Source organism: Cebus imitator, unplaced genomic scaffold (assembly GCF_001604975.1).
Source record: "Cebus imitator isolate Cc_AM_T3 unplaced genomic scaffold, Cebus_imitator-1.0 Scaffold2, whole genome shotgun sequence".
In the NCBI taxonomy this organism is placed as follows: domain Eukaryota; kingdom Metazoa; phylum Chordata; class Mammalia; order Primates; family Cebidae; genus Cebus; species Cebus imitator.
The window spans coordinates 9417386-9440250 of record NW_016107317.1 but is presented as its reverse complement, the minus strand read 5'-3'; the positions used below and the strand labels follow the sequence as shown (position 1 = coordinate 9440250).

General features: G+C 56.5%; 1 protein-coding gene across 2 annotated transcripts in view; it reads right to left on the bottom strand.

The window, feature by feature from the left end:
* HDAC7 (histone deacetylase 7) overlaps positions 1–22865 on the bottom strand; it is a 37333-nt gene that overhangs the window by 1222 nt on the left and 13246 nt on the right. Inside the window, exons 2-25 of one of the 2 annotated variants that reach the window (XM_017529388.2) lie at positions 18226–18276; positions 14882–15069; positions 14660–14750; positions 14205–14316; positions 13455–13570; positions 13089–13214; positions 12288–12379; positions 11988–12098; positions 11669–11849; positions 11267–11463; positions 10838–11011; positions 9453–9672; positions 7975–8108; positions 7690–7810; positions 7403–7452; positions 5969–6076; positions 5679–5734; positions 5419–5506; positions 4201–4320; positions 3867–3964; positions 2625–2743; positions 1777–1910; positions 1398–1482; positions 119–257 (exon numbers count right to left, since the gene is read on the bottom strand). In XM_017529388.2, the coding sequence (XP_017384877.1) occupies positions 119–257; positions 1398–1482; positions 1777–1910; positions 2625–2743; positions 3867–3964; positions 4201–4320; positions 5419–5506; positions 5679–5734; positions 5969–6076; positions 7403–7452; positions 7690–7810; positions 7975–8108; positions 9453–9672; positions 10838–11011; positions 11267–11463; positions 11669–11849; positions 11988–12098; positions 12288–12379; positions 13089–13214; positions 13455–13570; positions 14205–14316; positions 14660–14750; positions 14882–15069; positions 18226–18276 (2911 nt within the window). The remainder of the gene's footprint in view (positions 1–118; positions 258–1397; positions 1483–1776; positions 1911–2624; positions 2744–3866; positions 3965–4200; positions 4321–5418; positions 5507–5678; positions 5735–5968; positions 6077–7402; positions 7453–7689; positions 7811–7974; positions 8109–9452; positions 9673–10837; positions 11012–11266; positions 11464–11668; positions 11850–11987; positions 12099–12287; positions 12380–13088; positions 13215–13454; positions 13571–14204; positions 14317–14659; positions 14751–14881; positions 15070–18225; positions 18277–22865) is intronic. The other variant, XM_017529396.2, reaches the window with a different exon arrangement.

The window sequence follows — 22865 nt, the reverse complement described above, 5'->3', positions numbered from 1 at the left end:
TCAGCCCTGGTCAGGAAGCCTGGGAGGGTTGGGATGGCTGTATAGGGGATCTGGGGTCTTCAAGCAGGGAGGAATGACGCGGAGAGGCCGTGGGCCCGGGGCCAGGGTCTGGCATTACCTGTCTTCAGCCAGGATGCCCACAGAGAGGGATGCCAGTGCGGTCACTGCCTCTACTTCTTCTTTGTCAGCTCCTGGCACCCTAGGCACCCAGGAGTCTGGACAGGAAGCCAGGCGCTGCATGCATCCCCAGTATTTACCTGAGGTCAGACACCGGGTCAGAAAGGGTTGGAGAAAGCAGGCCCCTCCACACTGCATCCTAGACCAGATACTGAGGTTGGTGTCTCAGGCCCAGGGCCCCAGAGTAGCGGGCCTGTCCTCCACTTGGGGTTGGCTCTCCCACCTGCCCCTCGCCTCACTTTGCCTGACAGGGTGAGGAGAGTGAGTTCAGCATGGCTGTGACGGTGCCGAGGTGCCCAGCCTTTCTCTCATCCCCTGTGGCTGCAAGGCCACCTCTGACTCATTCCCACCTCTGACTCTCAGGTGCGGGGCTCCTGAGAGCTCCAGGAGGGCCTGCTTGCCTGCAGACAGGGTCTGTGTGACAGTGACCTCCTGGAACCCCATGCCCAGGCCTCCCACTCATGCAGCCCTCACCAGTGCCCAGCCCAGCACTCAGGAAAGGAGGTAGGAAGAACACCACGTGAGAGAGCTGACTGTCACCATGGCCGCTCTGCATGCATGCCCAGGCCAGAAGAATGCTGCTCTTGCCTGCTGCTGTGAGGAACCATGTCCTGGAACCTGGCTCAGTGTGAGGGCACCCCCCGTAAGAGGAATCTGTGGTGCTTTTACCGTTACATAAAGACATAATGGCTCCCCTACCCAGCCCTAGATGTGGGAATCTATTTTATTCATTTTGTATCCCCAGTATAGATTATGGGTCTTTACATAAGATCCTCAATAGATGCTGAGTTGAAGTTGAAAATTTAAACTACTCTACAAATGTAGGGGTTATCCCAAGACCCAGCCCCCAAGCTGGCAGAGTTCCTGAGATCCTCATGGCCAGGACTGAGGGGAGGGATGGGAACCAGGCCTTTTGGCAAACAAGGCCATGAGCGTTGCTGTTGACCTGGCTCTGGTCTAGGGCTGTAGCTAGCGATGGAGGCCAGTCCCTTCCTTGAGGGGCCACGGTCTGGTGGGCCCTTCTGGCTCCATTGGGAGGGCTCAGAAGATACCCCCTCATTGAGGGGTGCCCACCTGGGTCACTCACAGGAATCTTACTCCAGGCCAACAGCAGGTCACCTGGCTGGCATGGAAAGCCCTAGGACTCTGGCCACTGGGGGGCAGGGTACCACCAAGATCCTTCAGTCTGAGCTTAGTGAATGTCCCATCGCCAGACTTACTGTGCACCCGGATCACGGCCTCCAGAGAGCGGATGGCATTGAGGTTGGGTTTCTGTTTCCAGCCTTCTTCTGAAACGGGATCCAACTACAGAAAACAGTACATCAGCCACGAGTCTCTCAGGGACCCACAGGCCCAGCTCATTCCCACCCCAGGGGCTCTGGCCTTCTGGGCACAAGCACGCTTGACCTAGGTCGGGAGATGCTGCCTGGACCCAACTTGGAACGGAAGCTTCCGCTTCACCTACCTTGTTTCAGGCCTGGCCACTCTGACCCTGTTCCATCCCCTGTCCCATCCCATCTGCCTGCTCTTTGGGTAGTCCTGGGAGAGCTGGGCTTACCTGCCTGACAGAAGCATGGAGTGGGGAGGGAGCCAGCTCACCTTGTTGCCCAGAAGAGCAGCCACACAGGCCTCAGAGGCATCACAGATGGCTGTGAGGTCATGGCCACCCTCCAAGGCCAGCACCACTGCACCTCCTGCCAGGCTCATCAGCTGCTGTGTCATGTACCCAAAACCTAGAGGTTGGGTGGGGGGAAACAGGAGGGGCGGGAGTGGAGAGGTGGCCCCATTCTCTACCCCTGTGGCTTCCCTGCTTGCTTCCTCCCTAATAATGACTCACGTGTATCAATCACTATTTCCAAAGTGCTTTCACATTGAATCTCATGCAAAACCTACTAGCATGCTTCACTCAAGGCTCAGGGAGGTTAAGGGCCTTGGGAAAGGTCCCACAGCTAGTAAGTGGCAGCAAGGCAGGACTTCAGCTTGAGCCATTGACTCTAGCCTGGGTCTTTTTCACTGAGCCACACCCTCTCCTTTTTCTGTCCTCTGGGCCCTGTGGCCCAGTGGGCTGAGTGGGCGCCTTCTACTCTGAGAGTGCTGCTCCTCCCTCCCCTTCCTCTGGAGGAGCTGCCAGCCCACCTAGAATCAACTCAGCTGGGGTGGGGAGTCCCATGGCTGAGCTTCCTGCCTACTGGACTTAAGTCTCCATAGGTAGGACCTGGTCAAGCCTTCCTTGGTGAACCGGCCTGGTCCTGAGAAAGGGCCTGGGCTGTGCTTGGCTGGGAGATCCCAGGGAATTTCAGGACCAGCTGCCATAATCCAGTCCTCAGGCTGAAAGTCCTGGGCTGGCCACTGCCACCTTCCCCTTTCGACTTGGGAATGCCTCCCCCCACCCCCCTACTGCCTGGCTCTCGGTTCCTATACCTCCCCCTCAGCTGAGCCTCCCTTACATTTGGCAGAAACATGGTAGCCACCCAGCGGGGCCGGGTGGCCCTCAGCAGCATCAAACCCAGCAGACACCAGGACCAGGTCTGGAGAGAACTCTCGGGCGATGGGCATCACAACTATCCTGTGAGGTCACAAGAAGTGGCAGTCATCGTACTGTGCAGGGTTGCCAGGGCCGGTCCTGCCAACTTTGCTGTGGGGGCATCCTGTTCTTAGGACTCCAAGGCTCCTAATGCCCAGCACAACTGGCAGACTTCTCTGACCTCCCTGACCTTGGCACACACAGCCTAAGGATTCAGCCCCCTAAGGGTCTTAACTGGCAAGAGGCAGAAAGGAGCCAAGGATGGGCACCAGAGGGAATGGAAGAGGAGTGTGTGTGTGCATGCAAGCATCTGTGGGGTGCAGTGGGCAGAGCCACAGGGAAAGAGTAATCTCAGCCTGTGGAGATGGGCCCTGGTCACTAAGCTTCGTGGACGGGAAATGCTCAGCCCTTTGGACTGAGTTGACCACACCCAGGTACTTGCTGCCTGAGAGCTGAGTGGAGGCGAGGCAACTAGGTCCTCTGAGGTCCTGGGCCGCCTGGCTACATTCTCTCATCCTGTCCCTCTTCCAGGTCCCCACAGCTGCCTCCACCTACCCCTAACCCAACTCTGGGGCCTGCCTGGATGCTCTTGAAAGCCCTGAGCTCTGAGAAGACTCCAGGAACTCCGACCCAGCGCTCTGGCAGAATTAGCTGTCATAGAGACAACTCCAGAAAAGTGTTTCAAGATCCATTTCCAGAGTTCTCTTTCCCCAAATGGAGTGCAGAGACCCCAGTATGCAATATATGAAGGCTCCTGAACAGATCCTGAAGCCCCCCTTCCAGAATAGTTTTTCTTGAGTTACTCTCCCAATATGGACATTATACGCTTTCTCTCCTTCTCCACAATTTAAGTTTCTGCTCTCCTGCTCAAAGCCCATCTCCTGTAGGCAGCCTTCTCTGACTAAATGTGCCAGCTCTGCTCACTCCACTGCCCATCTGCCAGCAATCAGTTTGACACTGGCTCTTGGTAATGTATGCCTTTGCAAAGGGCCCTTTGACTTTTGCGTTCTTCTCTGTGTGTCCTATTCCCACTGGTGTTCACCTACCATGTCTGGGAACTGGTAGGGACACGCTGACAATCCAACTGGCCACCTCCACCCCGGTGATCTTGGGATAAGGGACAGGAGAGGGTGGCCTTGCCCTTCTGGGCCCCCAGAGCACGTACCGGAAAGCAGCCAGGTACTCAGGATCCCCCATGGGGGGGTCCAGGCCTCCAGCCCAGGCCACATTGACATTGAAGCCCTCACCGCTGCCAGCCCCTACCTGGAAAACAGAAGGCAAGAGAGACATGAGGACAGTGGAGTCCCAGAAGGGGAATGCCAGCATGTCAGAGCTGCCAGCCCAGCTCATCCAGCCTCCTCATTTCCAGGTGGGGAAGCTGAGGATCACAGAGCCTCGGCAATCTGCCCAGGATCACATAGCTCATCGTGACAGAGGCAGAGTAAGTGCCAGGAGGAGAGTCGATGAGGCTGGAAGATGTGGCCCTGATATGCGGTTACCTCATCCACAGCCCCGCTCCCCGGGAAGAAGTTGCCGTTGTCATGGCGATGCAGGGAGATGTAGAGCACACTGGGGTCTTGGTAGAAGGTCTGCTGGGTGCCGTTGCCGTGGTGCACGTCCTGTGTAGGGAGATGGGCGGTGATTACGGAAGGTCTGAAGGCAGAGAGAGGGAGGCCAGGACAAATTAGAAGGGTTTCAAGGTCAGTGGCCATTCTGAGGTCAGGACCCTAGACTGGGGATCAGGAACCTGGGGTTCCTAAAGCCACATGGTTGAGTGGTCCCACATAATCCACTGCCTGGCTCTGAAACTCGGTCTCTTTGTGACGGACGAGGCTGGCTGTAATATGAGATCCTGAAGGAGAAGAAGTGTCCCAATCTGAGGCCAGCCCACCTGAGAGAGTAACTGTGTGGACATGGGGTTAGTGGCATGGAGAGGGGAGGGTCCAGGGTTACACACATCAGGAACCACTCTGTCTTGCATAAAGTCATGAAGCGATGAGGTGATCAGAAACCAAGCTCGGTTACAGAGGGGCTGGTACATGAGCTCTCCTAGGGAGAACTGGGCCCTACACTCAACTCACAGGACCATGTGGGGACTCAAGTGTGCAAAGGTCCTCCACCATTCTCAACTTCTGCTTAGAAACATCTCTTTTACAGCTGTCAGTGCAGAGGGGAAATAGCCTAGCAGTTAAACGCAAGCACTCCAGAGCTAACCGGCCTGGGTTCCAATCCATCTTACGACTTACGAACGACTGTGTGTGAGTTACTTAATCTCTCTGTGCTCACTTTCACCTGTAAAGTGGGTTATAGTCAGGATTAAATCCATCATGTGTAAAACCATCAGTGTCTGGATGTGATTAGTGGTGTACTGATGTTATCTGCTCTTATTCTTATCATCACTACCTGTACAGGAAATGCAGAAATTACTAGATCTGCCAAAAGAAGCCAACAGAATTCAAAAGACAACACTCAAATGAGAGCTCCTACCCATTGTGGGGGTTTGTGATGGCTGAATGCATTCCCACACACCATCCCTTGTGGACCTCCCAACTGTGATGAGGGTATTGTCTTCACCCAAACTTTACATAAGGGAAAACTGAGGCTCAGGGAGGCTAATGCAGAACTAAGACATGAAGCCACATCTCTAACATCAGGCTCAGAGCTTTTTCCCCGGGGCTCTCAGATCAGATCGGAGGGTGCCAGGAACAGGCACCTACCCAGTCTACAATGAGGATCTTGCTGGCCTTGTTCTGCTGTTGCAGCTGCCGGCAGGCGATGGCCACTGAGTTGAAGAAGCAGAAGCCCCTGGGAGGAGAGACAGGTCCTGCCAGCCCATTCTCTCCACATTCCCTCACCTCCCAGGCCCCTGGGTTGGCCCACCCTGAGAAAGCTCGGGGAAGAGAGAGAATGTCCCTAAAGGAAGGCCCTGTGGGCGTGCCCCCCACCTCATCCCGTCCAGGTCTTCCCCTAGCCTTACATGGCTGTTGAATGATCTGCATGGTGTCCTGGGGGCCGCACCACGGCAAAACCATTCTGGAAAAAGAAAGTATGTGTGCCAACCAACAGACAGCCCTGACCCACAGCTGCATGAATGTGCCCCAAGAGTTCAAATCTCAACCTGGTCCCCAGAGCCCTCAATTTCCCCTCCAAACGCCTGTGGCAATCTCTAAGAGGAACATGATGCCTTGGGTCCTGGGCCTGGATTCCCCACCACCCCACCCTGCTGCCTCCTTTGCAGTGTGTCCACCTTCATCCCAAACCTTCTACCTTCAGCTCACGGGAAGCCACTTTGAAGGCGAGGTCGGTGACACTGCCAGCGGCCCAGCGGGCTGCATTGGAGGAATGCAGCTCATTCCAGATGGTGTCAGTGTCCACCTGCGGGAGCCAGAGTCAGGGCCCGTATCATCCAAGGCTTCACACAGGAGCCAGGGCCCAAGGGGGTCCCCACCCCACGGCCAGGACCCCAGGGGCAGGGAGCTGGACAGACAGCGCTGCCTCCCCAGTGCCCCACCGCCCAAAGGCAAGGCCTCCTGTGTCCCCCAATCCCAGCATGACTTCTTCCCAGCTTAAGTCCCAGCACCAGCCCATTATCTGGCCAGCACTCTGCTGGCAGCATCACGCCTGCCTCCCCGGTCAGGGGAGGGGGCATGGCGTTACCTGGGCGGGACTTGGGGTTTGGGCCGGGAGGGGGTTTTAAGCCCCAGCTGACTCTGCTCAGGCCCTGCGGGACGGTCGGAGCTGGAGGGGCCGTCTGCACCACTGTCTTCCACTCAGGGCCCCTAGCCCAGGCTGGGAGGCCCCCCAAACCCAGTCCCTGGGCCTCAAGGCTAGGGAGGGGCCGGGGGGCATGATGGGGAGATGGGGAGGGCGAGGCAGACCAAGAGAGGCGAGGAAGGCAGAGAGAGTCGCAAGAGGCTGGAGAAAGAGAGAGAGAGAGAAAGACAGAGAGGGAGAGGAGGGAGGAGAAAACAGAAGCAACAACAGTTGGAAAAACCAGAAAGTGGCAAGAAATGGGAAGTCGTGAATAGGGAACTGACTGCTCCCAAACGTCACCCACCAGCTACAGCTCCCACTCTCCCTCCGGAATCAGGCCTCCATCCCCTGCCTCTATACACCTTGCTTGAGAAACTACTGCAGGGACAGTGTCAGGCGAGGGGAGCTGAGCCAGGCGGGCGGGACGCCCCTTCACGAAGGGGGGAGGACTGAGGAAGCAAAGCTCGGGAGTCTGGGGCCGTGTCCCAGAGTAGGGAAGTGCCAGATGGCCGAGGACGCTGGAAGCGCCACCGTGACCTCACGCCAGGCAGCCCAAAATCTGCGGACCAGGCTGCGGTTCCCTAACTTGACCCTTCACAGCAGACAGAGCAGCCTGGGGGCCAACACCCAACCACGGGGGGCTCTGAAGGGAGAGATGAACCTATCCCCCAGCCTTGGCCCTGCTCCTGGAGCCTCGCTCAACAGCTACCAAACACCTTCTAGGGGCAAGGCTTAGGCTAGGCTCCGCATTTGGGGGACACTGTGAGCTGAGACACGCCTGTCCAAAAGGAGGTTCCCACTGCAGAGAGCACCTCAGGAAGACCCTGGCCCATGCTGTCTGGCAGAACCACAACAAGCAGGGGTTCTGTAGGGGCTGGGCCTGGGAGAACCACGGGGAGGAGAGCTGAGAGCCCTGGCAACGCCCCTGAGACCCCTGGGCACACTTACCCCAACCCCACCACAGGGCAGCATCACAAACATCCGCTGTGCCAGGAGCCCTGCGGGGAGAGCCCAGCCCACATCAATGTGAACGCTCTCAGCCTTTGGCCCAACCGGGAGCAGGGAGCCTGGATAGCAGGGCCAGGTGGGTATTGCGGGAGGGATTATGGAAGGGAATGGGGACGTCCAGGGCTGGGGAGGAGGCAAGCTGGGCAGAGCCAAGACAGGAGCCCATGGGAGCTGGGTGAGGTGAGCGGGCACAGGAGACCCGGGGCTCAGGCCCACTAGGCCCTTACCTGCCAGCTTCCCGTTGTCCAGTTTCAGGCGGCTGAGCGGGTTGGTGCCATAGAGGAGCACGTGCCGCTCAGAGTGGACCGACTGCAGCTCTTCCAGGGAGGCCTTCCGGCCTCGGAGACACTGAGAAGGGGCCCACAGAGCTCTGTGCCCATATTCACCCCTTCCCTCCTATCACCACCACCCCATCTGCCCCTCATCTCACATGGACCCCAGGACCCCCAACCCCAGCCCTCCCACAACTCCTCCCTGTACCCATTCCTGGGCCCCCACCCGCACCTCCTCACCTCACACTGGCTCCGGAGCCCCCGCTCCTGCAGCCGGGACCAGATGCTCTGGATGCGGCCGGCGTGCTCCGGGTGCCTGCTGTTGTCTCCACAGGAGCACTGGTGCTTCAGCATGACCGAGTCATAGACCAGCCCTGCGGGAGCAAGGGTCAGAGTGGGGACCTGGGGAGTCCCACGACCTTGGCTGCAGAGACAGCACCACCACAGCAGGCACCCACACAGAGCCAGGCGGGCACACACCCCTCACACCCACACAGGCCTGCATTTCATCCTGCCCCCAGCCCCAGTGCCAGCACCAGCACCTCAAACCTGTCCACACACGCCCAGACACTTCCCCAGGTGGCGGCAGCCAACACACCAACACAGCTCCAGCCAACACGGCTGCTGGAGCCACGGCCTTCCCACGTGCGAACACAACTGCTCCATGGCCCAGCACTCAGGCCAGCACCAAGCCCTCAAGTGCGCAGAGCTAAACACAAGGCCTAATGTACAGCGTCTCACACGGGTGTCATGAACCCAGAGAGGCTACCAAGGGGCAGCGGGAGGGGAAAGAATTCCTAGGAAACCCCCAAACCAGGAACTAAGAAGCCCAAAATGACACTGGACCATGGGATAGACAAATCCAGCTTTGGAGAAGTGACTATTTCAGTCTGCCATGGGAAGTTTTCAGAGGAGGGCCCTGTGCATAGTGGGTGGGAGGGTCAATTTCTGTGCATCTACGATACCAAGCACCTTCAAACTGCTCACCCCATGTGACCCAGGAACCCTACTCTTTTTTAGTGAACCTTGGGAAATAATCCCAAGCATGAGGGAAGATTGATGCATAAGGAAAATAATAAGCTATAATCTAAATGTCTAACTGATAAGGAATCCCTCAGTAAAAATGAAATGCAATAATGAAATACTATGAGACACTCAGTTTTAAAGATTAATTATGCCAAGAAGGGTTCATACTATGTTAACTACATAAAGCAGATATAAAATGTAGTTCATGTGTTTATGGTATCTGTACATATACCTATGGCCAGAACAAAGACTGAACTGAAATACAGAATTTCAGAGGGGTTACTTCTGGGTTGTGGGGCACTGGTTGGTGATTTTTCTATTCTTCTTATGTTTTTCTGTACTCTTCAAAATGTCTAAAATATTTCTGAGCTCTTTTTACAAGCAGAGCAACAGTAATAAATATCATTTTTTTAAAAGGGCTGAGTGCATCGGCAAAAGCCTGGAGTTCTTATCCTGGCTTGGCTACCACTTGCTATTTCACCACAAGCTTGTCACCTTAGATTTCCTGAGCCTTGGTCCTCATCAGCCAAACGTAATAACCAGCTGTTCCAGGGCTCCATGGGCACTATGTGGGCCTGACAAGGCTAAGCGCTCTGTGGCCTCTAAAAACATGCTGAGTGACGCCACCATACCCAGATGGACTTGTGCCACCAGGCCCCTCCCTCCACCCACCAACCTCCTCCCGGTCTCACCTGTGGTGAAAGGCAGGGTCCTGGCAGGGGTCTCTGAGCTGGAGAGGACTCGGGCCTGGCTGGAGGGCTCCGAGGTTGACAGTGAGGCAGGTGCGGCTGGGGAAGACTGAGCCCGGGACAGGGGCCGGTGCCCACTCTGGGCCAGGGGAAGCAGCACAGTGTCCCCGGTGCTGCCCCGGGGGAGCCGCCCAGCCAGTCGCTGCTGTTCCCAGAGCAACACCTGGGGGGAAGACAGGGCCTTGGTCTCCAGTGTCTCAGGGTCCTGATCCCTCTACATCTGCCAAAGGTTTTGGGGACCCCCAAATTGGCCCCTTTCCTAGAGAGATTCCAGAATAAACCTAGACCTGCTGGCCAGTGGGGCTCTGGCCTTTGACTATCCCTGTCCCCAGCAGCCCCCTCAAAGGCTTGCACCCCAGACTGACCACCCATTCCATCAGAGCTCCTCAGACCCTTGGGACTCCAAAGCCAGAAACCAGGGGAGGGGTGTTGGATCTTGCTCTGACCAGGATGTCCCCATCTCCTGGACTGTGTAACCATCCAAGAACATGTATGTGGCCTGTCACCATGTGATACAGATTGAATTATGTCCCCCACCATCAAATTTATATGTTAAGTCCCAACCCCCAGTACCTCTGAACATGACCTTATTCAGAGATAAGGTCTTTACAAACAGAAGTAATCAAATTAAAATGAGGTCGTTAGGGTGGGCCTTAACCCAGCATGACTGTGGTCCTTATAGGAAGAGGAAATCTGAACAGACACACACACAGAGGGAAACCATGTGAAGCCACAGGAAGAAGATGCCCATCCACAAGCCAAGGAGAGAGACCTGGAACAGCCCCTGCCCTCACACTCCCAGAAGGAACCAACTCCACCAACACCTTGATTTCAACTTCCAGCCTCCAGACCTGTGAGCCGGTGAATGTCTGTTGCCTAAGGCACCCAGCCTATAACACATATCCCAACAGCTCTCAAAAGCTAATGCACTGAGTCTTGACTCCCACAGTGAGTGCATTCTGCTGGACATGCTGGAGCCTGGCTCATCCCACCTCCCGCCCTAGCCACCTTTCTGGATAGAGGGGAGACATGCCAGGACAGGACCGTGTGTGGTTGCAGGAAAGGCCAGACTCCCTGCTGGAAAAGGGACATGGCCACACCTGAGACTGGCAAGCTGTTGTGTGTATGAGCATGTCTGGGTGTGTGAGTGTGCATGTGTGGTGTGCCTACACCTTGGTGTGGATCCAGCACCCAGGATCTTATAGGCAACCGTGGGTCCTAGAGCTGCCACCTGCCCTGATGTCATATCTCCCTCCCTACCCCATCTTATGCCAGGCCCCAGAGTCTTCTGAGGACATTTTCTGAGGGGCGGGTGGGCACTGCCATACCTGGGGGTGTTGCTGAAGAGGTGCGGGGCCTCTGGCCTCGGGCTGTCCGTGGCTCAACTCCCTGTGCTCCAGGCCATCATCCACCACCTGGCCTGGTCCCCCGCCATCTGTCTCCAGGTCTTCAGCCGAGGGTATCTGCCGCAGCCGGGGCTTCTCACTCGGCTTGGCTGACCTCTGGGGAGGGGAGACACCTGGCTGAGAAGCCACGGTAAAGCGCGGGGCATGGGGTGGGAGGCAGTGGGCTGGGCCAGGCAGCCAGTCATCTTGCTGGGACTCCAGCTGCCATGCAGCTCTGGGCCCCCAGAAGCCACATCCCCCCCACTCTTTTGCCCTCTAGATCCCTGCCCTTTCTAAGTACCCCTCTTCTTTTGGCCCCCAAGGCCCCAGTTAAGTACCCCTTCAATACCTCCACTACCCAATTCCTCTCACCTTGATCACCTGGATGTGAGTTTTGAGCTGCTCCAGGTGGGGCTGCATGGGGCCCGGCGGTGGGGGAGCAGTGGCACTGGGGGGCAGGGGCTCTGAGCGAGTCCGGCTCAGTGGCCAGTGGAGGCCTGACCCAGAGAGCCGCTCGGTGGTCATTAAGGACTGGGCAAAGTGGAAGGGCAGGGGCCCAAGCCCGGGCACTGCAAAAAATCAGGGGGTGGAATAAGGAGGGAACCACAGGGAGCAATGGAAGGAAGCAAGGGTATAGGGTGGGGGTCCAGGGGGCTGCAGGGTGATGCGCAGGATGGGGGACAGAGGTGGGGAGGAAGGATGGGCCCATCCCAAGCTTGGCACTTAGCAGGGTGCAGGGACCCAGGCCCTTCCCTGGAGAAGCAGCAGACTCACCAGTCAGCAGCGGGGCGTGAGAGCCTGAGGGGTCCAGAAGGAGAATAGGCTGCAGGCGAGAGTGCAAGGTGCCCCCAGCCTCGGGCTCCAGGCCATGGGGCAGGAAGAGGGGAGTGTGAGGGCTCCCCAGGATCGGCCCCCGAGGGCCCAGAGTTGGATGGGTCCTGCGGTCACTATCAGCCTAGGGGAGAGGCGGGAGAAGTCACGGGGAAAAAGATTCCAGCAGAGAACAATGAAGGTGATGGGATGAGGCAGCAGGAAAAGGGAGTGAAAGAAGCTGGGGGGGCTTGGAGTGGGGGTGGGCACCCCAGCCACTCACCCTGGCAGGGGCGGGCAGCCCCAGCGTGATAGCGGGCAGCAAGGACACTGTCGGCAAGGCGAATGGGGCCAGAGAAGTCTCCTGCAGCCGCAGCCGCTGGCCCAAGAGCGCCTGCCATGGGAGCAGGGCGAGGGTCACCGGTCCCAGACCTCTACCCTGGTGCGCCTTCCCCAGAACACCCAGGAGGCTCTGGCAGGGGCTGCCCAGACCCTGTAGCCCCAGCCAGGGCAGGGCCACTAGCTAGAAGAAGACTGGGCCTCAGAACTGCCCCAGGAGAGCCCAGTCTCGGCAAGGCCTTACCTCCGAGCCCAGGATGGGGTTGGGGCCGTGCTCGCTGTCATTGGGGGAGCTGCACCCTGACGCGGGCGTGCTGCTACTACTTGGGGAAGAGTCTGAGGGTTGGGGAGAGAGGGAAGTGCAGTCAGAGGCCAGGGTGGGCAGGAGGGTACAGCCAGGCTGCCTGGTGCAGGAGACCCTGGGGCAGCCCCTTCCTTAATGGGCACCTCTGCTTCCTGCTTTTTTTCCTTTTGAGACGGAGTCTCGCTCTGTCACCCAGGCTGGAGTGCAATGCTGCCATCTTGGCTCACTGCAACCTCCGCCTCACAAGTTCAAGCGATTCTCCTGCCTCAGCCTCCAAAGTAGCTGGGACTGCAGGCATGTACCAACATGCCCAGCTAATTTTTGTATTTTTAGTAGAGACAGGGCTTCACCATGTTGGCCAGGTTGGTCTCAAACTCCTGACCTAGGTGATCTGCCCACCTTGGCCTCCCAAAGTGCTGGGATTACAAGCATGAGCTACCGCACATGGCCTCCTGCTTTCTTCCCATAAGAGCAGGAAGAAGGCAGGCCACCTTTGGCCTACAGCACCTTTGCACAATTTTTTTTAAAGGGTGTCTCCTTTTCTGGGAGATGTCAGCTAATAGAGCAGGGGCTGGGTTTCAGCCCCAACTCCCTGCCTTCGGCAAGTATGTGAGACACCCCCATACAACCACACACGGCAGTCTTAGGGAGGGGAGACCCCTGTCTGGGTGGGCCTGACCCAAAGGGACAAGACCAGCCAGGTTTGAGGATGGCAACTACACCCGCTTGGCCGGCCCTCACCTCCGAGGGTCTCTGCAGGTCGTCGCCGGAGGCTGGGGGGCGCACTCTCCTTTCGAAGCAGTGGATTCTTCCTCCGCTCCAGGGACTTCTTGGGCTTATAGCGCAGCTTCAGGTTGGGCTCAGAGACTGTGGGGAGCACCAGCGTCACTCAGGCCCCCACCAACCTCTTTTTCCCACCCTTTAGTCCCTCAGTTCCAGTCATCTCTATGGGTCCAGGAAAGAGAAGGGAGAGCCAGAGAGAAGATCCTAGCCTACCGATGATCCCCTGGCCCAGCCCAGCCTGCCCACCCCTGCACACTCCTGCCCACGTCCAAGGCCCTTCCCTGTTCCTTTGTCTGGAAGGTCCTGCCTGTCTGTCCAGCTCACCTGTCTTGCGCAGGGGGAAGTGCTCTGGGGGGTCACTGGGCAGGCTGGGAACAGGAGGCAAAAAGCTGCTGAGCATGGAGCGGGCAGCTCCTTCCGTCTCCAGGGGCTCCAGGGTTCTGCAGAATGAGTGCCAAGGCTGCTTCAGAGGGATGAGGACACTGCACGGTCATCACCCTGAGCATGGGCCCTGGGGCCTGTGGAGGAGGCTGCAGCAGGCAGGGCTGGGCAGTGTGGGGCAGGCAGGATAAGGACCATCTCCAGGTGGCAGCAGTGGGCCACCTGTCCTCTCCAGCAGCCACCGTGCAGAGCTCTGACCTAGGCATAGAAGCCAGGTGCTTGGATGAGGGGACCACTGGAGGCTCTGTCACCTGCACTAGGAACCTGCTCTGGGAACCAGGACATTTTTGTGCTCAGGGAAAATATAACAAGAGAAGAGGCTCATATGTGCAAGAAACAAAGCCAGTAGGGGGTGTGTGTGTGTGTGTGTGTGTGTGCGCGCGTGTGTGCGTGCGTGTGTGTGTGTGTGTGTGTGTGTGTGAGAGAGAGAAGGGCCTTGGGCAGGGATGGGAGAAAATTTAAAGAGAGAAGAGGGCAGGTATCAGTTGAGAGAGGGGCTTGGGGGCATTATGCTTAGAGGAAGGGTAAGGACTGGGAGTGGCAGCTGGAGAGGAAGGGGGCAAGTGTGTGTGCTCATGGCTAACACGTGGGGGGCATGTGGGGACAGGAGGGAGCAGGTGAGGAGGGCGTTACCTGTAGGCAATGCTGGGGCTGTTGGGATGGACTGTTCTCTCTAGGGCTGCCTGCTGTTTTTTCAGAATCACCTCTGCCAGCTTCTGCTTGACCACGCTACTGGCTACAGCACCTGTTGGGGCAGAGACATGAGGGGGCTGCAGGTGGGTGGACAAACAGCCTCGTGGCACTCCCTGGCATGGCTCTGTCCCCATCCTCAGTAGGAGGCATCCCAGGGACTCCCCAGACAAGAGCCAAGCCCAAGGCCCTACCCCTCCCTGGAGCCTCCAGACACTCCCCCACCTCCACACCCCACACGCATTCACAGGCAGAGCCAGGCAAGCAGAGGGAACGGCTCAGCTCAGGCCCAGCTGGCTGCACCCCTCCCACCTCAGCCCTCACAGGCCACACAGGCAGCCACAGGCACCCAGCTGGTGGGGCTGGGCTGGGCTTGGCTGGGGCAGCCTCATCCTTACTTCGTTTGCTTTTGTCCTTGTGGAGAAGCTGCCGCAGCTCTTGTTCCTGGGGTCCCACCTGCAACTCGGGCATCGGCGTGTCCATGGAGAGCTGTGGGCAGGACCAGAGGCCCAGGAAGGGACAAGGACTTGAGGACTGAAACTGGGGTGTAGGGAACTGGAGGCGGGGAGGCTGGGGACCAAGCTCAAGGTGGCCCCACATGTGGGGAGCTCCATCTTTACCCTCATGGGCTCCACCGCGCGCTGCTGCTGCAGGCCTGCTAGGAAGAGGTGGTGGTGCAGGCGCTGGGGACGCTGCAGGGCCAGCAATGTGGGCTCTGGTGGGGGCTCCACTGGGGGCCGCTGGCCCACCCGCAGGTCCATGGGCTGGGACTGAGGGCCTGATGTGTCTGCACAGGGCCTGGGGCAGCCTGGGGACAGAGAGAGGGGCAGGTGAAGTTGGAAACTTTGTCCTCAGAGGCATGACTACAGCCTGACCACCTCTCTCGGGCTCACTTGAGAATGGCAAAACCCTCTCGTGAGGTTTTCCCTCACTTAGTCCTTGTCATAGTCCTGCAAGGCAGGTATTATCAATTCTACTTTGCTAGTGAGAGAAAAGGTCACATGAACTGTCCGATTACACTGTATCGCTGGTGGTGTTTGAATAGAGGCTTCCGACTCCACGCACAGTGCTCTTCCACTAGACATGCTCCTCCTCGGGCAGGGGGCTGAGGGCTAAGGGGACCTATGATGAGCTCAGGCCCTATGGTGGGACATCTTGGCCCTGCCTTCTCCCTCCCTTCATCTCTCCCTGGAATCAAAGGATTTGCCCAGCTGCTCTCCATTGAGTTGGGCTCAAAGGAGGTGATCGAGCAGGCAAACAGGCCCACTTTGTTCCGCCTCCAGCTCCAAGCCTCACAAGCCCTCTGGATCGCCACCCTCCCATGCTCTAACCCCAGTCATGGGATACAGTGATGCTTCAAGCCTACAGCCAGCCCTGACCGCCACCCTGGGCCTGCAGAACCCTGTGCCCAGGGCAGGTTCCTTAGCTCACAGGCCCTGTGTGCCCTTGGGCCTGCTCCTGGGTGCCTCTGTGGCAGCTCTGGGCCTGGCATGGTCAGGATGGCAGGCACGGCTGCCTCTTCTCAATTGTCCTCTGCACCCACGCCAGGAGCACCCTGCCAAGGCTGTGGGTGCAGGGGCTATTTATAACTGGCCACCAGACTAGGGTCCATGCCAGCATAGCCAGCTGGGCCAGGCTGGGCTGAGCAGCCAGAGAGGCTGAGACACACAGAGATGGAGCTGTTGCAGGGGGCTCATCCTTGAGAAGGGGGAGTGGGTGGGGGTGGGAGCAGGCCGGCCCCATGGGAGGGCACACAAGTGGAGAAACCTTCCTGGAGAGGCCTCCTTCAGCAATTCCAATGCTGGGCATCTCCCAGTGGGACAGCCACAGACTGTCCTCAGGGTTTGGGGCTGAGGACAGCTGGAAAGGCCTGTGGCAAAGCACTAGTCTAGGAGTCAGAAATCTCAGCCTACAGGCCCAAGCCAGCCACTCCTAGCCACAATCTTTACATCCACAGCACTTTTGCATGAACATCTACAAAGCCCTCTCAGCTCATCAACCCATTGGCCTGGGGGGGTAGACGTTACTATCTTGTTATTCTAAATAAGGAAACTGAGGCTCAGGGCGGAAGGGCCCTGTCCAAAGGAACCCAGCTAGGGGCAGAGTTAGCATGGGTTCTGGTCCTACCAAGGCAGGTACTCCAGTTTCCCACCAACTTTCAGGAATTCACCTCCCCTCGAGGGGCTCTCACTAGGCAAAGAAGACGGGTTTGCAGTAGGCTGTCACTAGTAGGCATTCACTCTAACATTCCCTGACTGTGACATGGAGGACAAGAGAAAGGAGCCCAGCAAGGAGGTGCCCGCCATGCCCCCTGAATATCAAGCGCCCCAGAGGGACGGCTGATGCCTGTGCACCCAGATGCTGCCTGCAGTAGACAATGCACCACCCAGTGTTTACGCTGCCTCCCAAGAAATCTGGATTCTCATTCGGGCTGAGTCTGGGTTTCCAATACCAACACATTCCTGCCCCAGGAAAGGTCTCAGTCCTTCCATGTTCTATGTCCTGGCTTCCTGGGTGACTCCCCTGATGATGCAAGAGGGGCTTAGGGAAACCAAGGCCGGCCACCTAGACTCAAGACCAGTGGCTTCAGCCACACACAGACTGTAAGCAGTCCCCCCAGCAGGGGCCCCTCCCCTCACTCTCTGCATGACCACTGCCTCCACAGCAGAAGAGAGTATAGGATGGGCTCTACCTGGAGCCCTGGAAATACTTCTCAGGGTGCTTTAGCATTTGTGAGGCTCCACAGTCTGGTCCTAACTCGGCTTCTCTCAATTTGGTCTGCATCTGAACATGAACCCTCCACCTTGGCCATCACAAATCCAGGTCTCTTCTCTCTGAGCTTTTGCTCAGTGTCCCCCTGTCTGTGCTGTCCTCATCCCTACCTTCTGCTTTTCCAAATCCTACTCTTTGCTCAAAGCCCAGCTGGAGTCCTCCCTCATCCTTGGACCCAGCCAGTGCCTAGCATCCCTCCCTCTTTTGGACTTCAATCACGTGGCGGTTCCACACCGGGATTAGCACCCTGTGGGCAGGTACCATGTCTGAGCCACAAACATGGAATCAACGAATAAATCTGTGTCTCTCCTAAAATGTCCAGGAAAGTACCCTGGCACAGAGACAGGGCTCATTAATGATTCTTGAACAAATGGATAAACTCCTGAATCCATGTCCTTTCACAGGGCACTGGTCACATTATTGCATTCTACTATTTTTTTCTCCTTGTATTTGTGTGACCTTCCTCCCTAACCTGCCTGTTAGCTTTTAAACAGCCAGGACTGAAGCAAGGAGGATGCCTGGGCTCCATTTCTCCCTGCTATATGGAATTAGTACACGTCAGGCTATATATCTTGCACTCAGTAGACCCTCAGTTGATATTGGCTGCGCTGAAGGAAGGGCAGACTGCATCTAGTGCAGACCTGCCCCCATGGGCATGTCCTAAACCAAAGCAGTGGCAGGAAGTCCAGTCCTTCCCCAGGGCAGCCCAGCAGCAGAGGAGGCCCGGGCAGGCAGTGGGAGGAGGCACGGATGCAAGAGAACCCTTCCTCTCCAGCAGAGCAGTCCTGCAGGGGCTGCCATGCCCACCTTGCAGGGCTGGTGTGAGGACCGAATGAGTCCACACACAAGAACACACCTTGCCTGGTGCCTGACGTGGGGCAGGGGTCTAAGTATAAATATTAGCTTATTACTTTCCTTCCTGTTTCACTGCACCCAGCAAGGACGAGAAGGGCATCCTGGCATCCTGTCTGTCCTTTTCCTGTTGTGTTTCCCAGTACTGCACCCAGCTGGTATGCAGAGCTGCCTCTCTCACCCCAGCTCCTCACCCTTCCCTGGAGCCCCTACCTCCTGGCTCTCTGTGGATCAGCCAGCGACCCTGCTTTTCTGACCCCTCAGCTTCTCTTCTTCTTACTTCCCTTCCACCCCTCATCTTCCACTCCCCACCATGGGCTCCCCCAGGCCTGACTCTTACCTGTGCCAGTGGGGCTGCGACAGTGGGTACCCGGGCTCACCTGGGTCCCATCTGTAGAGAGAAGAGAGACGGAGTGAAGGAGCTGCAGCAAGGGGTGAGGAGAAGGAGCAGGAAGGAGAGAGGGTCAAGCCAGGCCTGCTCCCTGCCACTCCAAGCTTGAGCATGCCAAAGCCTGGGACCTCCACCAGAAGCTAACCGAAATGAGAATACTCCACCCCATCCAGCTCCTCCAGTCCCCCTGCTGGCGAAGAGGGCTCCCCAGCTCCCTCTTCCTCAGGCAACCTTCTGAGTGACTTGAGCTCAGGCCACAGCAAGAACCTAAGGAGGCCTCAGCTCACCCAGCAGTGCCCTCAGCCCTCCCTTCTGTGGTCAGATACGATCTTCCCTGGGCAGCCAAACCAAGCTCCTATTGCCCGAGGGAAAGAAGAGGGCCGGTGAGGCGGGGCCAGAGGTGGGAGAGCCCAGCTGGGGGGAGCAGACCTGGAGAGGGGGAGCGCGGCCTGCTCAGAGCCTCCCAGGTGGGAGTGAAAGGAGCAGGTGGGGACACAGAGGTTTCCACAGGGGGGAGGGACTGGGTCATGGCCCAGAGGTCAGGTCAGATCTGGTGGGAACTGTGAACTGTGAAGTGGAGTGCATGGCCCAAGGACCCTGCAGTGCAGACCCTTTTCCTCCTACTGCCCCATCCTATGTCCTGCTGCCTCTGTTTCCTCAGAGAAGGGACTGACTCAGCCTCTTTCCCAGATAATCTGAGACAGAAATCTTTTCTTTAGGAAATGGCTACCTCTCTCGAGGCTCCTAAGCCCAGCAAGCAAACCTATAGTAGGGCCCAAAGCTGGTCAGCAGCAGAAAGCCCCCAGTGGAGGTGGAGGCCGGCTGGGGTTGGAGAAGGCAGGGATGAGCCCTGAGGCCACCAGTCCACGGCAGACACCTTTCCCGCTTGCTGTCCAGCTCAGGGTCAAGGAGACAGGAGGCCAGGTGACCCAGAGGCTGCCTGGAGCGGGTACTGGGTGGACACAGAAGCCCTCTGCCGGCCAGACTTGGGGAAGAAGGGGTATTTTTGAGAAACTTTTGGGGTGATCCTTTGGCTCTGTGTCTCACAGGCAGCCACCATTCCTCTTCAGAGCTGAGAAAGGAGAACTCCCTGCAGGCAGGCGCTGCTGGGGAGGGGCAGCCTAGGCACAGGGAGACTCCCGCTGACTGCCCTCCATGCTTTGGATGACAAAGCTTGGTCAGAAGATGCCGCTCTACCGATTAAAATTCTGCCCATCCTTTGAGGTCCAGACCAAGTCTATCTCCTTGGGAAGTTCCCCCTAATCTCCCCCCTCCTCTTTTTCCACAGCACTCACTATGGGTCTGCCACCTTGGCCCTTCATTTATCATGATCTCTGTGGTGACATGTGGAAGCCATGCCTATCTGCACCACACCTTGCTGGCACATGGCAGGCTCTGTTAGTAACTTGCAAATCAAATACAATGACTCTCTCTTGACCACCTGCCTGAGCAACAGCATGCATATTTCCCAAGGTGGTGGGCCCCAGAGGCAAACTCTCCTCCCCATGACAAGATAACCGCCAATCCCAGGCTTTCTTAGTACCTCATTTTTCTACAGGACCTGGTCCCCTCAGAGGTTTCTGTACTGGACTCCAGGATGCACTCCCAGTCCCTTGCCACCTGGGAATTCTCTCCCACCTCCCCAGTCCCTGCCCAAGGGCTGGTCAGCAGCAATCATGCTTGGGAGCAGAGCCAGGTTCTCTGCACCTCGCTCTCCTGGTAACCACAGATTCTGGACACCATGCACTCTCTGGATGGGAGAAAAATTAATGGCCCTGAACTCTGTGGTGTTGGCTACCAGGCTCCAAAGGGATGTTTTGTGGTGATAACCCATAATATAAAGTCTGTTCAGAAAAGCCGTGTGCAAGAGTGCGTACATGTTGGCAATGGGGGCTGCTTCCAATAGCAATTCCTAGTAAAAGTTCTGCTTTTCCCCCACTCCCTGGCCCTGTGCTAAGGGCCATCAAGCTCAGAAGAGCATAGAGCAACAGAGATAAGACCTGGGAACAGCTCTCTTTGTGTCCCAGAGAGAGGAATGGTATCTAATGGCGCCCTGTCAGTAGATGAACCGAAGCCAGAGCATGAACAGCCTGCATCCCAGTTCTGGCTTGAGTGTAGGAACCTCTTTTCTCATCACTGTCTCTCTCAGAGGGCTGTAACTACTAATTTGGGATCAGACTGAAAAAAAAATGAGGAGTAAATGGACCCAAGGGACCAGGAATACTGTCTAGGGCGGGACCCTTCTCCACATGGCTCTCAGCCAGGTTGGTAAGCTCTCTGTTTTGGAATCCTAGCTACTCCCCTTTTCTATCTTCTTTGGAGGCAACTGCAGCAGACTTGAGAAACAGTTTACTTGGCACTGGGGCACGTAGGCCTACTAGGTCACCTTCTGAAACCAGTATACTTGATATTACCCAGAAACCTATGAGCCCCTGCACCAACGAGTGCACCCCAGCCCTCAGCAACCTCCAGAGTAGACACAAACACAATTCTAAGTACCTGGAACAAACTGGCTTCCCTACTGCTCCTACCTCACTGCCTCGGTCTTCCCTGCCCAGCAGGTATGACTTTGCCTTCTAAATCTGCACAAGGTGGACGAAAACCTGAGCCTTGCAAACCACCTGCTCTCCCAGGAACTTCATGTCTTTGGTGGGGCAGAGGGCTTCCCCAGGAGCACTGCCACCTAGAACCCCCTTCCCAATGTCTCCAATGCCTTTTTTATATTTATTTATTTTTGAGGCATGGTCTTGCTCTAATGCCTAGCCTGGAGTGCAGTGGTATGAACATGGCTCACTGCAGTGTTGACCTCCTGAACTCAGGCGATTCTCCTGCCTCAGCCTCCTGAGTAGCTGGGACTACAGTATGCACCACTACGCCTGGCTAAATTGTTTTGTTTTGGTTTGGTTTGGTTTTTTTGGGTGTTTTTGCAGAGACAAAGTCTTCCCCTGTTGCCCAGGCTGGTCTCTAACTCCTGGGCTCAAGTGATCGTCCCCACTCACCTTCACTGTCTTTGTTAAGGCTGTTCCCACCTCTCTGGACTCTTGACTAGCAAAAAGGAAGGAGCAGGAAGACCTAGGCCCCAGCAGCAAGAGGAAAGCAGGCAATGGCAGGAGGCCACAGTCTTAGGTTTGGGGCTAACTCCCTTCACACCCGAGGTTGCTGTCTCTGGTTCTCTTTCCCTGACATAGACTAGAAAAAGCTTGACTCTCCATGGGGCTGGCAGAGAAGATGAAAGCTGGCAGTGAAATGGCTTCAGGAAGATCCAAGAATAAATAAACAGGAGAAAGAACACTGTGGTTGCCAGGACTCCCTGACACAGAGTGGGGGCTGAGCACAGAGGATCAGCTCTTCTTCCAGGCTTTAGAGATCGTTCAGATCAACACTCTCACTTGACAGAGGAGGAAAGAGCAAGAAGGGGCTAGGTCACAGCCACCCAGCCAGCCAAGCCAGACCAATACAGGGAAGGTCACCCCAAGTGCAGGTAGTACTTCCATGGAAAGTCATTGATCTAAGGGTTGAAAAGATGGAAAGATGAATGAAACCTGGTTCTTATTTTCAAGGAGTTTAGAATACCACCTAGAGTCTTAAACACAATTGAACACATACAATACTTGCAGATACTAAAAAAATTCAGAGAGCCCAAAAGTTGTCAGGATGAGTTTCTCATTTATCCCAGACTCCCCAGAACTTCCTGGAAGTTCCCCTTTCTAACAGCTTCTGGTCTCTCCCTTCCAGAAATTCTCTATACTGCTCATTGATTGGCACTGCTCAGATTTATCCAGAACCCAGCAGCGAGCTGAGAGTGGGCTGGAAGCCCCTGCCACATGAAGTCTGGCAGGCCACAAACTGTGAGGGAATTGATGGTCTAAAGCACCGAAAACACTGGCTTTGCGGTCAGATGGGGTTAAGCTCCAACTCCCTCAGTGACTGGCAGGGAAAGCCAGAAACACAAGTTAACCTGCCTCGGCTGCCCCATCTGTAATCAGGAGCTAAGAATACCTACTTCAGGCCGGGCGTGGCTTATACCTGTAATCCCAGAACGTTGGGAGGCCAAGGCGGGCAGATCACTTAAGGTCAGGAGTTCGAGTTTGAGACCAGCCTGGCCATCATGGTGAAATCCCATCTCTACTAAAAATACAAAAATTAGTCAGGCATGGTGGCTGGTGCATGTCATCCCAGCTACTTGGGAGGCTGAGGCACAAGAATCGCTTGAACCCAGGAGGTGAAGGTTGCAGTGAGCTGAGATCGCACCACTGCACTCCAGCCTGAGAGACGGAGAGAGAATGTCTCAAAAAAATCAAAAGAATATCTACTTCAAAAAGGTCACCTGAGATCAGCAACGCGGTGTGATGCACCCAGCACATGGTGGGTGCTCCCTCAGTGGTGGCGATTAGTAGTTCGCCTCCTGCACTTGTCTGCAGCCTCCTTTCTGGCATTAACATTTCAGTGTCTGCTCCCAACTCTCTTCCCTCCTCTACCACAAACCATTTTCTCCTGGATGCATGCCCCTGCCCCATCCCATCTCTCTCAGCCTGTCTCTCTCTTTTTTTTTTTTTTTTTTTTTTTGGTACAAATACTTTCAGTTGTCC